The 17,529-nt window shown below is 49.9% G+C and overlaps 5 protein-coding genes across 5 annotated transcripts; 3 read left to right on the top strand and 2 right to left on the bottom strand.

Annotated features, from left to right (window-relative positions):
- Window positions 1-1,051: 1,051 nt before the first annotated feature.
- L3040_003175 (uncharacterized protein) lies at window positions 1,052-2,390 on the bottom strand (the record flags this gene model as incomplete). The annotated part of the gene is made up of 4 exons (XM_007297608.1): window positions 1,052-1,624; window positions 1,708-1,948; window positions 2,002-2,070; window positions 2,275-2,390. The coding sequence occupies 4 exons, from the start codon at window positions 2,388-2,390 to the stop codon at window positions 1,052-1,054; spliced, it is 999 nt and encodes a 332-aa protein (XP_007297670.1).
- A 604-nt stretch (window positions 2,391-2,994) lies between these two features.
- On the top strand, window positions 2,995-6,347 carry L3040_003174 (uncharacterized protein; the record flags this gene model as incomplete). The annotated part of the gene is made up of 3 exons (XM_007297609.1): window positions 2,995-3,372; window positions 3,421-5,601; window positions 5,652-6,347. The coding sequence occupies 3 exons, from the start codon at window positions 2,995-2,997 to the stop codon at window positions 6,345-6,347; spliced, it is 3,255 nt and encodes a 1,084-aa protein (XP_007297671.1).
- Window positions 6,348-6,800: 453 nt separating this feature from the next.
- L3040_003173 (uncharacterized protein) lies at window positions 6,801-8,275 on the top strand (the record flags this gene model as incomplete). Its single annotated transcript, XM_007297610.1, has 3 exons — window positions 6,801-6,857; window positions 7,471-7,716; window positions 7,772-8,275. 3 exons carry the CDS (start codon window positions 6,801-6,803, stop codon window positions 8,273-8,275), a joined length of 807 nt encoding a protein of 268 aa, XP_007297672.1.
- A 3,469-nt stretch (window positions 8,276-11,744) lies between these two features.
- L3040_003172 (uncharacterized protein) lies at window positions 11,745-13,058 on the top strand (the record flags this gene model as incomplete). The annotated part of the gene is made up of 2 exons (XM_007297611.1): window positions 11,745-12,935; window positions 13,002-13,058. The coding sequence occupies 2 exons, from the start codon at window positions 11,745-11,747 to the stop codon at window positions 13,056-13,058; spliced, it is 1,248 nt and encodes a 415-aa protein (XP_007297673.1).
- A 1,164-nt stretch (window positions 13,059-14,222) lies between these two features.
- Window positions 14,223-15,667, bottom strand: L3040_003171 (uncharacterized protein; the record flags this gene model as incomplete). The annotated part of the gene is made up of 3 exons (XM_066154371.1): window positions 14,223-14,474; window positions 14,633-14,870; window positions 15,024-15,667. The coding sequence occupies 3 exons, from the start codon at window positions 15,665-15,667 to the stop codon at window positions 14,223-14,225; spliced, it is 1,134 nt and encodes a 377-aa protein (XP_066012341.1).
- Between the last annotated feature and the right edge of the window lie 1,862 nt (window positions 15,668-17,529).

Genomic DNA, 17,529 nt, shown 5'->3' with positions numbered 1-17,529 from the left:
ATTGGAAGCCGACGTCTGTGCTCAATGAAACTTCCTTGACAACCTCTTGATCAAACGTCGTACGAGGCTGAGGCTGTACATGAATCTCACAACAAGGAAATGCAACGGGAGAGTGTTATGAGGAACGCGAGAAGAAGACGCGAAGGGCAGCCAGAGGCTATGAATGCTTCAAATCTGCTTCCAGAATAATAGTATCAGGTCGGGGTAGGTATAATGAAGGATTCACAAGCCATAGGGCGTGTTGCGACAGCTGTCTGTGGCTATCGATAGTGGAATCTTTGCTTTAGCAAGCTGTATATACTCCGTACTCATCTCAAGCTCCAGCTCAAGCCCTTCAATTGTAATTCAGGCCGAGTGATGCGTTGCAACCAAGCACCAGCATTTCCAGTACGTGATTCCGTAACGGCCCAACGCACTCGGTAGCCGAGTCGGAGGAAATATCATGCCGACTCTTCTGCGTCCTTCGGGGGCTGTATCGAGCCGGGGAGTATAATTCAAAGACGTGGCTTCTTCTTCCATATGGGTAGAAAGACGTTACCGAAGGTTGTTGGGCCAAGAGTGTAAACAAACAATCATGGAGCTCATTGGTTGCTGTAAATTTTGATGCTTTGGACGGATGGTTCAAGTTCGTGTGCAGCTCCAGCATCGGAACACAGAACTTTCTGCAGTCAGCGTAGCGATGTTTGTACCTGATTTTTTTGGGCGAGAAGGGAGCCATCGAATCGATATCAGTAGCCGAGACAGCAACGATGTAGTTCGCAATGCGGGAGGGATAGAGAAAGAGGTGCACTGAGGCTTGATGAAAGATAGATAGAGGTTCCGTAGTGAATGAATGCCACAGCAAAAAGTTTGTTGCATGTTGCAAAGCCCCCATGTCCCAGCAATCATATTACAAATAAGCTCATCTATCGAGTACTACTCAATATGTAGACATGCCAGGAATGGTAAGCATTTACCTTGGGAGCAGTATCCTCGCAATAGGTTCTCTGCCTCGGAAAGTTGTAAGTGATACCACGCGAAACACTTTTGATGAGTGTGGTGGTAATGTTCTCTATCTCTTCTCCGGGTCTACTCCAACGATTCTCAAGCTTCCGCCTTCAGCATATGCCAGCCAATACCTACTTGGATGCCAAGCTACCACGGAACAAGAGCCTCCAGTCTTGATGGTGTGTACATGGTCACCTGTCTCAGTATGGGCAATTTCCAAAGCTCCTCCCTCTTCGCTACCACCAATGATGTAACTTCCATCGAAACTGAAACTGATGTTTCTGACGGGACCAGTCATGTCGACCAGTGTTCTCTGGCAGATCCAGTCCGTGGTGTCCCATAGTGCAATGATGGAATCTGTTCCTCCGGTAGCGAGGAAACGAGCCGTGGGTTGTAACTCGATGGCGATACATGACGAAGTATGGCCGAGGAGGGTAAAAGGAGTGGCCGGATCGTAACTTGAGTAGAACACCGGCTCAAAGTCTGGGTATGAGAGGATTTTGACTGATCCTTCGCCAGTTGTCAAAAATATCTTTTTGCCGCTGAAACAGAACACGATCTGGTTGGTTTGAACATCCTGTTGATACGAAGCGGTTGGAGTAGGCGAAGTTGGCGATAGTACAAAAAGCTTGTCCGCCTGGAAGGTGTTAGGAGGCTTTCTAGCTCAGAAACCGGCAGGAGGGGAAAGACAGCTATTACCCCGGAAGGGGAAACCCATACCTTGTTTCCTACTATCAAAGACTCTCCATCTGGAGCCCAAGCAAGCGTAAATGCATCACCGAGATCCTTGACCTCATTTATGATGGCTTTAGTTCTAACATCCCAGAACTTCACAACACCGTCGCCACTAACACTGCACAGCTCGGCCTCCTTCACTGGGTTGAACGCGATTTTTTCAATAGCCTTCTCATGGCCCTTGAGTTCTGTTGAGTAGCGAACATTTGACTTTTCTGGATTCCACCTAGACAACGTCAGCATCAGATACATACATGGGCTGTGACTCGAAGAGCTTACACCCGAAGTGTTTTATCAGCACAGGTGGCTACCAAGGTACCCAATGGATTCCAAGCAATAGACCGAATGCTATGATATCAGGGTTAGCTACAAGTCCGGAAGCATTAAGGACAGAGTATCAGAGTAAATGACCCTCTTCGGGTGGGGAACATAGAATAGAGACGAGGCATTGCGAGTAGGTTATATCCACGTGACGGGATGAAACCAAACTGGAGCGAAGGAGACCAAAGGGAGAAATATGGCGAGCGAGGGGGCAGAACAGAATACACATACCCGTGAGAACCAGATCCTCTAGAAGATGGGTCATGATATGGAGTTGTCCGGAGATTGCTGAAGTAGGCGGAGAATTTATCTTTCGAAATATTCGCCCGCTGACGAGGAGGAACCATTTCGCTGAAGCCACGTGATTGGCCAGAACTCCTTCAAAATGACTCTGCGCATCAAAGCGCGCGAAAATGCGAGATGTGATGTGGAAGCTGGAGGCTGGAGCTGGAGGCTGGAGCTGGAGCTTGAGGCTGGTTGCTTCTTAGTCATCAGCTGTGTTGTGACAATTGCCATTAGATGATGGACTGTCGATGAAATAATATATTGTGATGGGATAAGCGATTTTGCCCGCGCCAGTACCCTATAACTAGTCCGATTTGGGGCAGATAGCAAGTAAAATGAATGAATGTACAGGTAGCCAGGTAGGGAGACTACCTAGATACTGGGTAAATTGTACACCCTTTCCTTTCGCCGCAGGGCGCTTGATTGAAAGTCAAGACTTTTCTTAAGCAAAGTAGCAGTAATTGGGAACAAGGAACGTGCATCTAAGCCGCCGCTTTACCCCATCCAGACAAAAGGATCTCCACGTATTCTTGTGCACATCAACATCCTACAATTCCATCTCCAGTTTCCCTAAGATGCATGGAACCTTTTTCATTCATACGCCTTGCTGTGCCACTCGGTTGGCCTGAAACCCCGCGAATGAAGTATCCGGTGTAGTGCGCAGCCATGTACTGGCCCATTGGAGCTCCCCGGATATATGCAGCGAGCAATATCATAGTTCCCAAAGAGCGCGTCTATGAATCCGACGACGACGCTGAATCACGCGAGACGACTGAGAGCGGCGGATCATATCTCGATGTCCCAAGCAATAGAGGGGAAGAGGAGGAGGAGGACGAGCTCTCGGGAAAGTCCACGCCCGTGGCTCCAGGTATTAAACCTGTTGAATACGATACGAACCGACGCCTGTCTACTCGATCGCTCGGGCATGATGCTTCGATATCAGAACCTGCGGACAAGCAACCTTTATTATCCCTTGGATTATCAAGGATTGGACATATCTTCGCAGTCATCACTTCTTCTTCGTTGACAGTCTGGCAGACGAAGGTATAGACCATTGCGCGTTCTGCAGAACAATGCTAACGGTTCATATAGCCAACTGCTATCTTAGCAGTCGTCATCCGCTCCAGAAAATCTTTGAGCGCCTACGGTCCTAACGTCTCCCTTCTTGTTCGGCCCGACTCCGCAATTTTTGTTGTACAAACAACCTCTGGATACTTGATTACCTATACCCTTGCTACGGACCCAGATGCCCGGGTCTTCAAGCCCCGTTTTTCAAACCATACAAGCGGCCACGTTAGGCGGTCGAGTAACTTTAGCGGAGCGAGGATCCAGGGAGGAGACAAGATTCTATGGGGTCCTGGCGAGGGTGGAGGAGTTCGAGAGGTCAGTGTACGTTTTCGGATGGTCATCAAAGTTGACGCCGGTATTGGCAAGGCACTGGCTTTAGACGAAGAACTTGTCGTAGCAACCCAAAAACCAGCAGCAGTTCAATGTATCAGATGGACACCTGATAGTGCCGGAAACCAGACAAGCACAGAACTTTTCAGCCGGATGGACTGGTTGCCCAAGAAAGTTGCTGTGACTGAGATGATCCATGATAGACCGATGAATCTTTCCACTTGGATCACAAGTGACGGGAAAGGGTATGCTGTCCAAAGACTGCCCCCGCGAAAGGATGTGGATACTCCCCATAAACTCTTCAGGGGCTACTGCTTCCACACCCCTCAAACACAAGCAAACTATGCAACCAAAGCTGCTATCAATGCAAGGTTCTCTCTGATCGCTATTGGCTGCGCAGATGGGGTGATTCAGGTCTATACAGCCAGAGACTACGTCGGAAATATCCCAGCATCTCATGTCCATAGAGTCAGTGTCTCTGGCCAGTCTTCAGGCCGTATAACATGTCTATCTTACTCTCCGGATGGGTATCACCTCTTCGTGGGCTACGAGAACGGATGGGCTACATGGAGCGTGTTTGGGAAGCCGGGCGCTACGAGTTTTGGCTCGGACCAAATCATTTCCGAGGAACATGCAGAAGGATGGCTCGAAGGTGTTAAAGATGCAGCCTGGCTTGGTGGAGGCTCAGAGATCCTGATTATCGGCCAGCAAGATGATCGCATATGGACTCTGGAAATGGCGCGCAGTGCTATCACGGGGTGCTATGCCTCGGCGAATACCTCGCGGACATTGCTTCAAACTACGTCAGATATCATGGTCTATAGAGGTTATGATCTCCCAGACCTCACTACGATCTCAACTGAATCGTCTTTGTGGCATAATGCCCAGATTCCTGCGACTTACCTTCTGAATCAATGGCCTATGCGGTGCTCAGTCATCTCAGCTGATGGCAGATACGTGGCGGTCGCAGGCCGCCGTGGGTTGGTCCATTATAGCATAAGCAGTGGTAGATGGAAGACTTTTGAGAATGAGAGCATGGAAAATGAATTCCAAGTGCGCGGTGGGATGTGTTGGCACCAGCACATCCTGGTGGCCGCTATCGAGGCGGGCGACTCGTTTGAATTGCGACTGTATTCGCGTGAGGCTACCTTGGACAATTCCCTCGCACTCCATGTTGAGAAACTACCGTCACCTGTCGTCCTCATCACACCATCCGGGGACGACTCACTACTTGTTTACACGTACGACAACTTGCTGTATCACTACATCTTCACCACCACGGCATCAGGCACGATTACGATCGTTCAGGTTGGTCAGATTGCTTTCCACGGCATAGTTAGATCACCTGCTCGGGTGCGAGGTCTGAGTTGGATCTTGCCAGATGACCAGCTCCTCGAGGGCGATCCTTCGCAAGACGTCGCGGTTGCCACAGTACTGTTCCTCGTTGATGGGAAACTGGTTTTACTCCAGCCAAGTCTGAACGAAGAAGGAATGCTGAAGTACGACATGCGAGTGATTGCGCAGAATGTTGAGTATTACACCTTGATGCGGGACTTGCCACTTTCAAGCCCGACGAAGATCCAAGGAACAGCAAATGTTTCTATTGGTAACAACCTAGATCGAGATGAAGGCAATGGCTTGAGGGATTCTCTGTGGGTATTTGACGGTAAGGATATGAGGTTGTGGACCGACGTCCAAGATGTTCTTCGTTCAGCGCCTTCCGAGCTAGGCCGAGAACTACCTCCTATTGTGTCGATTCCAGTTGACTTCTACCCTCTTTCCGTTCTGCTCGGGAAAGGCATACTTCTGGGTGCTGAACCCGAGCTTATTCAGCGCCGCGATGTGAATTTTGCTCTCTTTAGATTCCCAATCCGGGTACGGCATTTTTTTCTTCACGATAAATTACTGGCTAATTATGATCACAGACGCAACTGTTCATCCCAGAGGTGCTTCGATTCCATCTATCTCGGTTCGACTCTTCAGCTGCCCTACATCTCGCCCATCGATATCAAAGACTAGAATATTTTGCCCACTCTTTGGAGATCTTATTACATAACGTCCTCGACGAAGAAGTTGACACGCCGCCTAGCCCCGAGAACGCACTTCTTCCAGGTGTTCTCTCATTCCTTTCTTCATTTTCACAGTACCTTGATATTGTTGTCCAGTGTACTCGTAAGACCGAAGTACGATCGTGGCGAACGCTGTTCGCATACTTACCACCCCCACAAGAACTCTTCGAAGAATCTTTACAACGAGGATCGTTAAAGACGGCCGGCGGATACCTCCTCATCCTCCACACCTTTGAGGAACTGAGTTCTAGCTCAGAACAACTGGTTCGTCTGTTGTCAAGAGCCAAGGACGAGGCAGACTGGGAACTCTGCAAGGAGCTTGCGCGATTTTTAATGGCTCTGGATGAGACAGGGGCTACGTTGAGGGAGGCTTTGGAGATGGTCAATCTCAGAAGCCCTGAGGAGCATCACAGCAGCTTTCTGTTTGAAGGATCGCGGCTGAAGGTTCCAAGGCCAGGCAAGCTGCCTACTCTCTCCAATGGGGGTAGTAATAGTGATCTTGATGAGCAGAGCAGCGGGAATCGAAGTTCCAGAAGTCCGACGGACAAATAAAATTCGGATTATTTTTCGCAAAGGGCGCGATATTGTTCATAGTGTTTGTAGATGGCTTAGGATTCGCAGCATTGAAAGGTGTTTTGGAGGCCGGACTGGAGAATAAAACCTGGTCATACCCTTCTTGGTCGTATTAAATTCGCATGTCGATAACCCCCCCGCCATATATCTAGCAATTCTATTTCGAATCTGTTATCAAGTATTATATGTGTGAGAAGCGTTACGCTTTTCTTGAGACACGTTGTGGGTGTAGGGTAGAATCATCTTGAAAAGGGGGCGTTAGCGTCGGCATCTAGCCTAAATAGTCTAGCCTATTTTGCCCCTCCATAATCCACGCATGAATTTCAGCCTCCAAGTCTCGACCACCACCTTAAACTCCCCTTCAATCAACGATATCGCTGCCTGAATTTTGGCAAGTGCTTCTGGAGCACATGTTGACAGGCTGCGTCAAATATGGACGACTTCAACAGCGAGACGGATAGCGACTACACAAGCTACTGGAGAGATTGGGTAAGCCTCCTTTCATTCTGTTATGCGCCGCGCGTTTCTATATCAGAGGGATCATGGAGGAGTAGACGGAAGTCAGGCTACCAGGAGGGGCCTCTGGGAATGCTCATTGTGTGTCGACAAACGGCCAGCTCTATCACCTCCCAGGTCGAAATCGGAGGCCATACGCGCCTCCCCCCGCTTCGAGTGTGCCAAAACCTTGGTGAACCGCAGACCTCAGCTTTATCTGGCGCATCTATCACCCTTGGATCTTTATCTTCTAGCAAATCTCTGCAGATTCTATAACTCTCATCACTCAACCCGTATCTGGCCCCTGGCTCCTCAAATTGCAACCGGCCGCTGCTCTTTACGGTGGACTAGCGATATCGTGAACCTCGACATTCAGCAGATCCTTTTTACCCAGAGACAGGTGGGGATAATGTTGGAGTAACCTGCGACAACGGCAATAGGGACACTGTCCAGATGAGCCTGAACATCTCGATGACAGTAGTAGCGACCTTGAGCAGTCCCTGAGACAACGCGTCCAAGCAGCTTGGATTGTGATGGATCATTTTCTAAATTCGTACTTGTTGGGACCACATACGGGGAGGAGACTTGCTAACTACATTGCCTGTAGTTCATTTCCTCCCGTGGCAACGAGTACTTCTGCGAAATCGACGAAGACTACCTTACCGACCGATTCAATCTGACGGGCCTCAACACCGAAGTTCAGTACTACCAATATGCTCTGGACTTGGTAACAGATGTCTTTGACCTAGACTGCGACGATGAGATGCGGGAGACGATCGAGAAGTCGGCGAGGCATCTGTATGGACTTGTGCACGCCAGATACATTGTTACCACAAGAGGGTTGGCGAAGATGGTATGTAGACAGGCAATCTTGGCACACTCTGAAGCCATATTGATTGAAAATTCAGCTTGAGAAGTACAAGAAGGCGGACTTCGGCAAATGCCCACGAGTTATGTGCAAATCACACCCCCTGCTTCCCATGGGGCAATCGGACAACCCCAATGTAAAGGCAGTGAAGCTTTACTGCGCCAAATGCGAAGACATCTACAACCCGAAATCCTCCCGCCATTCCGCCATCGACGGTGCATACTTCGGCACATCCTTCCACAATATTATCTTCCAAGTCTACCCCGCATTAATCCCACCGAAGACCGCCGACAGATATATTCCTCGTATCTACGGCTTCAGAGTGCATGCTCCAGCAACGTTGATTAGATGGCAAGGAGGACTAAGGGATGATATGCGGAAGCGCCTCAGGAAGCTCGAGATTGACAGCGGGTTCAAGGATGATGAGGGAGAGGTTGAGGCGGAGGATTCAGAGGAAGACGAAGATGAAGAGGAGATCGGAATGGATGCATTGCTGGGAAATGGAGAGCAGCAAGGAAGGGACGTGCAGAACAATCAGATATAATTGTCAGACAGCATTGCATGACGGAGGTGCTTGGCTATGACTACGAAGGTACGGTTTGCTTCTTGATGGATGTTTTAGGGAGGTGGGTATCAGCATGTGTCGGCGTTGGACTTGATGGACATATGGCGCAGCGAAGTCGGCGGGCCTGGATAGGCTCGCATAGAAAATATTGTTGAGAATCATTCAATTCCACTTTTCATAACGTCAAACTAGTCCTCCGTCTTCCCATGAAGAGATTTCGAGCATTCTCGGTGTTGCTGTTCCCTTTAAGGGGTCCTGGGCTCTCAACTTCCGCAGCGCTGATTCGAAGGTCCAGGTAGTCAACAGGTTCTGTCCAAGCGGCTCAAATCCCGACAGAAGACCTTACTTAGAGGTGTATGCATACGCGATCTCGGCTGGAACAGCAGAACTGTTAAGTATCCAATCGGATTATCATTGCCAGCTGGAGTTCTTCCATGTACCGAGCACGAAATGATTGTCTACTCTGTTACTCGGTGCCGACGCTGCAAATGAAGGATTTGCGAATTGAAATGCCAGAAGGGGCACGGGTTGAGTAGTGCGCCACACGAGGGCAACTAGCAACTGGCCAAAGAAGACATTGATTCAGGAGGGGATGGGATGGGGGATGGGATGGGCGTGGATCTGGATGATACTCATGATGAGCTACTTGCGCACTCGACGCGTTACTTATTCGGAAGCCAGTCGCGAGCGTGCGTGCGGCGTTGTCTTCCATTCGGGCTGAATCGTAGCTAGCTAGCTAACTAGGCTCACCAAGTTAGTAGGATCGTACGGAGAGATGCGATGCATGCGTGCGTGCGTGCGTGCGTGCGATCACCTCGGAACCTAAACAGACAGACCTCATCGATCGCGCTCACGCTCGAGAAAACCACGACTGGAATGGAGTGGGTTTGTCGATGTGATGGATATGGGTGTAGATGCGTCAGATCGCACCCGGGTTCTTGCGTGGTGAGATGTGAGAAGTGAGAAGTGAGAAGTGAGAAGTGAGAAGTGAGAAGTGAGAAGTGAGAATGGGAGAATGTATTGTATTGTATGTATGTATGTATGTATGTATACCTGCGAGACGAAAGATTGAGAAAGAGGCAAGCTAAACTAGAGAACAGAATAGAAAATGGCCAGGCCTCTGGTTTTGATTCTTGGATGTCAAGCCAGCCCCTTTCCGTCCAAGAGTTACTTATTTGGATTGCATATATATATTCTTGGATACTGACTAGCAAGTCCTCGCTCTGAGGGGGGGGGGATAACTAATCGTCAGCGAGGACTGAAAGGATGAAAGGAGGCCCATCTAAGCTAGCCGACGATTATCCCCTGGAGGCTTATGTGTAGTGGTGTTTTCAATGTGTATTTTGTAAGTTGTGGGTTTTCCACCGTGTCGTCAAATCCTGGTTAAGCGAGCTACTGGATTAGGGACTGTAGTATCACGGAATTCGTGGCCGGATTTTGTGGTTGTAGATGTCAGGATGGGTTAGTATTAGTAGATGCCTTGAAGATCCAAGTCGACGAATATCATCGGGAAGAAGAAAATCGAAGACAAAACCGCTGCCGGAATTCGACAATTGCTCTCTCTGCCCTTCACGAATGTTTGCTGGGGATAGTGGCACTTCAGCGAGGGCAGGAAGGGGGGGGGCTTCTCGCATGCCGTATCTTCAGACTCGATTTAATAGGGCTTTTTCGGCTGTTTCGATTCCGTCCGATGTGATCTGTCTGTATCCTCACATACATGTTCATCCAGAAAAGTCTTCCGCGTCTTCTGTGGCGATTGAGGATTGACAGCGAATTAGGGAGAAGCGTGGATACGATTTAGTTAGAGCCTGAGAGAGAAAGAAATCAGAGAGGCGCTGGGGAATGCCACTGCGAAACTTCTCGAAGATGGCATCCCTCTCTACTTCTGGAGTGCTCCAAGAAAAAGCGTAGAGAAGCACCTGTATTGCCTGCTAGAACGTCCTTCTTTGCTTTAGACGGCTAAGCGAGGAGCGTCTGGGCAATAGGTATCTAACCTGGCACACGAATCCATTGCCTTTATTATACAGTTGAATGGAAATCAGTGTGACCTTGCTTTCTAAGCCTCTATCTATTACTACGTCCCAGGCGTAAGTACCGGTATTACCCCTTGAGGGTAGGGTAACCAGGGGGCTTAAAGTGGAAACTTAATTTTTAAGGCACCCTCGAGGGGTAATACTTAGGCCTGTACCGTGGTATATTCTAATGCTATATAGAGTATAGAATGATATTTATATCTCCGTATCTACCTTCCGTTATCAAATTCGTCTAAAAAGCGTTGCCGCTAATTTGGCTTCCTCGGTCGTTCTTTGAATCGTAGCAGGGGGCAGGAGAACTATGGATGAACTCTACTGTAGCGAACAATTGATGAGCTACCGGTACCTACCCCCTCGAATCGAAGCTCCTTGCCGATGCCCTCAATCACTCCCCGATCTTTGAGGGACCACCAGTCGATGGCGGCTTGTTCCAGGACTACTGTACCGGTACTGTAGGAGCCGGTCGATGCCGGAGTTCTCGACGGGCTTACGTGTGGCGGAATGCGACTAATAACTAGCTGCAGCTTCCTATCGATATGCGTAGGTAGGTATGCCCATCCTTCAAAGCCTCCGCAACGGCCGTCTCCCAATCATCCTCATCCTCATCCTCCTCATCCTCCTGCCAAGTATCAAAGCCCCCATGTTGAGCCTGACGGTGGCAGCAGCAGCGGTTATCGTGCGTCTTTGAATAACAATTCTGGAAGGAGAGAAGAGGACAGAGAGAGAGAGAAAATAGATGACAGGAAGGGAAGAATTAGGGTTCGTCTCTTAAAATAGAACCGAAACGTGCCACCTTATCCACCTATCCCAGTCCAGATCAAACATACTTCAAGTAAACATCCCGCGCCGATCTGCCAGGTGCCGGATCTTAAATATTCCCGAGTCCGACTTGGGATGAAGATGACCTTGTACAGCTACAACTACAGTACCAGTAGTAAGATACGTGTAAACAAGAATAGATATCATCATTGTCGTCGTCGTCGTTGCATGTCTTATGCCCTCTCGTGGTTATTACTCGAGGATCCGGGCTCCATAGAGTTGCTTGGCCGAGGAGAGGTATCTAGGCAGCAAATCATGATATGATCACTTTATCTGAGCACCGGCTGCACCGCCTTCGATCCAAAACCCCAAGACCACCCAAGAAAAACATGCAGCAATGCATCATTGTCTCACCTACCGGTACAATCAGGTAGACAGTTAGACAGCAAACCACAACAGTCCAACTCCGAGGCCACGTCCACGTCCACGTCCAAGTCCACGTCCAGCTCCAAGCCAAAGCCAGAGGGCAGAGGGCAAAAGGCACAGGCAAGCTCTCTACGTCACTTCACCCCCTTCCCTTCCCTTCCTTTTCCTTTAAAGAAGACGAGAGCGAACTTCCACTCTCTTCTTCGACAGGATAACGGTACGAAAGCATCATGAACAGCGACAACAGCATCATGTCGGTCGTCCGCAGCGCCCGTCTCTCTAAGCTGTTGATCTTCTCCTATGTCGTCGACTGGATCCTAATCTTCCTGATCGTGATCGTGGGAGCTATCTTTGCGATTATCACTCCGAATAAACGGCCGTTCTCCCTCACCAACCCTGGAATCTCGTTCCCTCATGTCGAAGAGACGGTCTCCGTCCCTCTACTTGGCCTCGTGGCCTTGGTCGCTCCAGCCGCCATCATCTTCATCATCTGCGCCCTTCTCGTCCCAGGCCCTACCGTGCCAAAATCGACCCCGAAGCAATTGATCTTCCAACGAAAGCTATGGGAATGGCACACAGGCTGGCTGGGCCTCGCTCTCTCGCAGGCCGCGGCTTTCCTCATTACGAGCGGGATGAAGAACTTGTTTGGCAAGCCCCGTCCGGATCTACTTGATCGCTGCCAGCCGGACATTCCCAACCTCTCGGAATACTCTTACTCGGTATGGGGCGCCGGAAACAGTTTCGCGAACTTCAATGTGGTCTCTGCCGGGATTTGTACGCAGACCGACAGCTCGAAGCTGGACGATGGGTTCCGATCTTTCCCCAGTGGCCACGCTTCTTTCGCATCCGGTGGACTTGTCTACCTGAGTCTCTTCCTCGCGTCCAAATTGGCCATTACCATTCCATTCCTCGCAGCTGGCTCCGATGCCACTCGACTATCTGCCTTCCCATCCCGCACAGAAAAGAGAGCAGTGGATGGCATAGGAGGTCGGGACAGGGCTCTGTCTGGAGAACACGCGCCGGAAATCCCTTCTGGACACGACGAGAAGATCATCGCAGCACGGAACCAGGCCGCTGCACCTCCGATCTACCTCTTGGTGATTGTGGTCATACCTTTCTTCGCATCCGTCTACATTACCGCTTCTCGATACTCGGACTTCCGCCATGACGGCTTCGACCTTTCCTTCGGATTCCTGCTCGGAGCCATCACTTCCTTGTTCGCATTCCGCTACTATCACCTTCCCATTAACCAAGGCGCCGGTTGGAGTTGGGGACCCCGATCGAGAGACAGAGCTTTCTGGGCTGGTGTCGGGGTAGGAAACTACGCAGGAGACAGGGAGCCACGGTCCGAGGCTGTAAGGCAGACTGCTACGGGTCTGGAGGCCGGGGCGGGCGTACAGAGAATCAGCGTGGCGAATGATGTGCGTATTGACGAGACCAGCTATGGACACGCAAAACAATCGGATTGGAGTTAATTTATTCCACAGGACCGCATCGAACTCCTCGACTACGGGCGTAACCCGCAGCGGAGACCATGGGTATGAGGGGGGGGGAGTCACGGGCGTTGTTGAGGGAGATACCACTTTTGTACGGTTTAATGGGCTCGGTAGGAGGCCGTGTACGTGTATGATTGTTACTTTAGGCTATTCGGGGATTTGGCTGCGGAAAAGAAATAAAATTGGCTTGACTGATCTGAACTCATCGAACTTGGGTGACTACTGGTGCGTCTCGTTTTCGTAAGGTGCAAAAAAAAAACTTGTTGGAGGCACAGTGAGTGGATTAATTGGACAGGGAAACAAAACCTCTGCGGTATCAAGGGGAAGTTCATCTCGGCTCGAGAGAAAGTCTCGCAGGCCTGTTTCCCTCTCCTTTCTGAGTGAGATCTCCAGTGCTTGTGCTTGTGCTTGTGCCTCTGCTTGTGTCTCTGCTTGTGTCTCTGCCTCGCTCTCAAGAATCGAAAAACCGCAATGGGTCCCTATTCGACTAGTCTTTTTTTTTTCTTTTTTTTCTCTCGCTTGCTCTCCCTTCTCTTCCTTGTATTGAGATGGGTGGGTAGAGAGAGAGGGAAAGAAGACGAATCCTCTACGTTTCAGACGGGCTGGCTTTGGCTTTCTTTCTTTCTTTCTTTGAGAGCTGGGGTTTGTTTGTTTACTTGCTTGTTTACTTGCTTGCTTGTTTACTTGCTTGTTTACTTGCTTGCTTGCTTGGATGGGTGGTTGGGAAGGAGGAAGGGGGGGGGTAAAGGGATGGAGAGGTAGAGAGGTAGGTGTCTGGCTGGCTGGCTGGAGGTATTTTTGGAAGGGTGCTAGAGAAGGAGAGGTGTCTTTCTCACTTGGTGATCCGTTCGAGAATGGGGAGAGAGCGGCAGACTTGTATTGTGATGAGCTAGTTACATGACATGACCATGGCCTTTGAGCTTCCTAGGCTAAAGTAAAGATGCTAGAGATGCTAAAGAGGTAGTATTTTCTGGCTCGCCGAGAGATTCTTGAGGGAGTGCTTGTGTTTTCTAGCTGGGGAGATTGTGTGTCTGTCTGTCTGTCTGTCTGTCTGTCTGTCTGTCTATGTTTTGGGGGGGGGGGGGGGGGGGGGGGGAGGGGAGAGGGTTAAGTTGGCTGCTCCTTGAGCCTCCGGTCCTGGTAGGTGAGAGGGCAGCCTGGCCTGGGATACTGCTACCTGGAGGAAGGGAGGAAGGAAGGATGCGACCGAGGCTATGTAGCGATGCCGCTCCATGGATGTCCTCTCATCATGTTGTCGAATTCGAAGAACAGCTTCAGGGCCCGGAACAGAGCAGTCTCGTTCCGGGGCGTCAGCAGGGAGTCGAAGCGGAAAACCTCGGGCGTGTCCCCATACGCTGAATCCAGATCCTGCACTCTTGGTTTCTTTTCCCAGAACAGGGGGAAGCTGGGAAGGAGGTAGCGTGGAGGTAAGACGCTCTCGCGCCCGTTCCCAAAATCCCTCCACTGGAATTTTCTTTTGGTCAGCCTTGCTTGCTTGGGTTCTGCAATCGCGACAGCGACAGATCTTGGAGATCTCGTTCTCCCTCCCGAGAATCTGAGTGTGTGCCGTGGAAAATATGCAAAGGGGGGGGGGGGGGGGGGGGAGAGAGGTCATCACGTACCCGTGTGCAGAATAGGACTTTTCCATGTTTTCCCTCGCCTTTGTAGAACCTTTTGGAGACGGCCCACTTCATACGGCAGGGCTCACAATGCCACTCGGTGTCAAAGACTGACGACTCGCTTTCAAATGACGAGCGAGCCTTGTCGTACTTGTGTCGACAATGCATGAATTCAAAGCCAAAGAGAAATTCCTGTGGTAGCTGGAAAGGGCTCCGCTTTGTATATCGGATGACAACCGTTCTTGAGTGGCACGGGGAAGTCAGCAAAACTCTTGGATGGATCTGCCTTCTTCCGTCTTCCTCCACCCTCGTATGCATATTTTTTGCTTTTCCTCCCCTATGGAGATGGAGCAGCAAGCAGTACAATGGGATAACGGGGTTCCTTGGCACTTACTGTTCCCGGTGCACCACGCGACCGTTGATAACTTGATACTCCCCCTGGATTTGCCTGAGGTGGTTGTATCCTAGTTCCTCTGTGTTGGCCTCTTTGAAAGACTGGAGCTTCCAATGCTTCGCGCATTCGGGCGTCTGATCGCGCTTCAGAGAAGCCATCCTGAACGCAGCTGCTCGCACAACCACACGCCTGTCGTCTTCTCTTCGAGCTGAGGAGGACGAACAAGGCATGAACGGTCTCTTGGGCCTCCACCACTCCCGGGCAGGGTGCAGTCTCAGGCATCTGACGCAGTTGTCGTGGTCTGGGAGATCGCGAGCCAGGAGGGAGAGCAGCGACTGTTTGTCGCCCGCCGTGCAGATCTCGCAGATGTGGTGCTTGTCTTGTAAGGTTACCCAGAGACGCTTGCACGTGAGGGAGAGCGCTGTTGCTGAGCTGGGGGGCAGGAGGTCGGCGATCTGTTGCTGGAGTTCCAAGGGGACCCTCTCGACGAGAAACGATGGCGGGCTTGGGATTTCTCTCTCTGGCTTCACGAAGACTTCTAAAGATGAGCTTGAGATGGCTTTCTCTGTCTTCCGGTGGTGAAAGTGCGGCTGTTTCCGATAGCGACTTTTTCTCTTCTCGCTCTTGCGCTTGAGGTGCTCCATTCTGGGCTTTTTTTATGGCTACGAGGACCGATGAGGTGAAGAACTAATGAAGTCGCGATTATCGTTGAAGAGAACTTCGAATATCAAATTCCTGTGGGTTGAGGAGATCTCTCTCACCTATATATACTAAATGATGTAGAGTGCGCCGGCGAATTAGGTAGGTAGTAGACTGAGGTCGACACTTGTTACTAGCCCCCCATGATTCGCCTGGATAACTCTGGTAGACTAGATGAAGTATCATCAGGAGGGAAACTAGAACGGCGTGGAACAGGATAGATATTTCGCTCGAACAAGCTAGTTCCGAGAGAGAGTCACAAGAGAAACAAGGAAAAGCTACGCCGTTAGCTGGCATTGTTAGCCAACGTACCTCTGATTGACTCTTAATTCAAAGGGCGCGAACAAAACCAACTAAGGGAATGGTGCCTCTTTTGTTGTATTAGATGACTCCATCTTTTCGGGTCAACCACGAGATATATTTTGTATCAATCTCCAGGTTAGAACCTTCTATATCCCAAGTTAGTATTGCATGAGTGGTATAAACTTTTATAGCGGATGCTGCAAATCAAATGTCTTGCCTGCGTTTGTTTCTCCTGCTTTCATCATCTTGGGCTTTGCGTCTCGAGTCCGGAACAATCACCCTCATCTTGATGGCATCCTCGGGATACTACCCCTCTTCTGGCTTGAGCCCACGCTATCATAGGTGTCTTCTAGAATCTTCATTGTCAAATCTTTGGGTCATGGATGCGCTTAACTCGTGCAGCCCTTTTTCTATCCTCTATGTGGACGGAGTGGAGATGGTGGATTTGGTAGAGATATATGGATATGGCGACCCTAGTAGCGCACACATTGCCCAACGACTGCCAGATGCCGGTCTACATTTTAGTTAACTGTATAGCTGCTTCTGCGGGGAAACGACTATTCCTGATGAGGCAGCGAGACCAACGTCGCTAGGAGGTGCATGTGGTCGTACCAGCCTATGTTGTTTAGAAACGTTGGTAGAATTATCACTAATTCCACCCGTGTCAAAAACGGACTTAAATTAGATAGTGTATCGATAGTACATGAAGTAAAAATGTACTCGGCTCTGGAACACGTGTCTCGAACGAGGATTACTCGCTCGCTTGCTTCCGTGTGACTGGTGCAAGTGACTAAAACAACCTATTGATGGAATCCATCCTTTAGCTTATACTTCAGCAGACTACTCTAATACTCGCTTATTATTGGATCTAACGGCATCTATGGATGTACTGCCATGGGAGATATGTATAGCCTTGACATTCAGCGATGGACCGCTCATCTATTCATGCTATATCCTAGATATTTCAGACAAGTGCGACGACGCAAAAGAGACACTCTTCATCACTGGTATGACCAGTGGCAAGAAGCAGGTACCTTTCAAATGAATCCAAGCAAATCCTGAATGCTAGTCGATTTCCAAAAACAGTAAAAGCTGACAATACAAGCACACAATATCTGACCACACCCACCGAGTAAGCAAGCCACCAATCTCGCGTCCAGAATGACATACTCAATACCCACAACTATATGGGCATATATGTCACGATGGATAGAAGGCATCAAGTAGCCTCCCATGCCGGGTCACACGTATTATGTATAACCTCGGACCCGCCCAACAGATGAGATGGTGGCCGACGCTACGAAACATCCTGGGCGTCATCTCGAGGTAGTCCGGCGTTATTAAAAGCTAAGTCTCCCAGCCCCCTGACATCGATAACACTCCGATTCGCCTTAGGCAAGAAGTGGTGCAATTGAGAGGAAGGCAATTGATACAGTTGGAAATGGTGCAATCAAAAGGGGAGCCATTGAAAGTAGAGCAGTTGAGAAAAGAGTTATTGGAAGAG

Source organism: Drepanopeziza brunnea, assembly GCF_022702325.1.
Source record: "Drepanopeziza brunnea f. sp. 'multigermtubi' strain 214-2 chromosome Unknown ctg4, whole genome shotgun sequence".
Taxonomy (NCBI): Eukaryota; Fungi; Ascomycota; class Leotiomycetes; order Helotiales; family Drepanopezizaceae; genus Drepanopeziza; species Drepanopeziza brunnea.
This window is presented reverse-complemented; position numbering and strand designations above follow the sequence as displayed.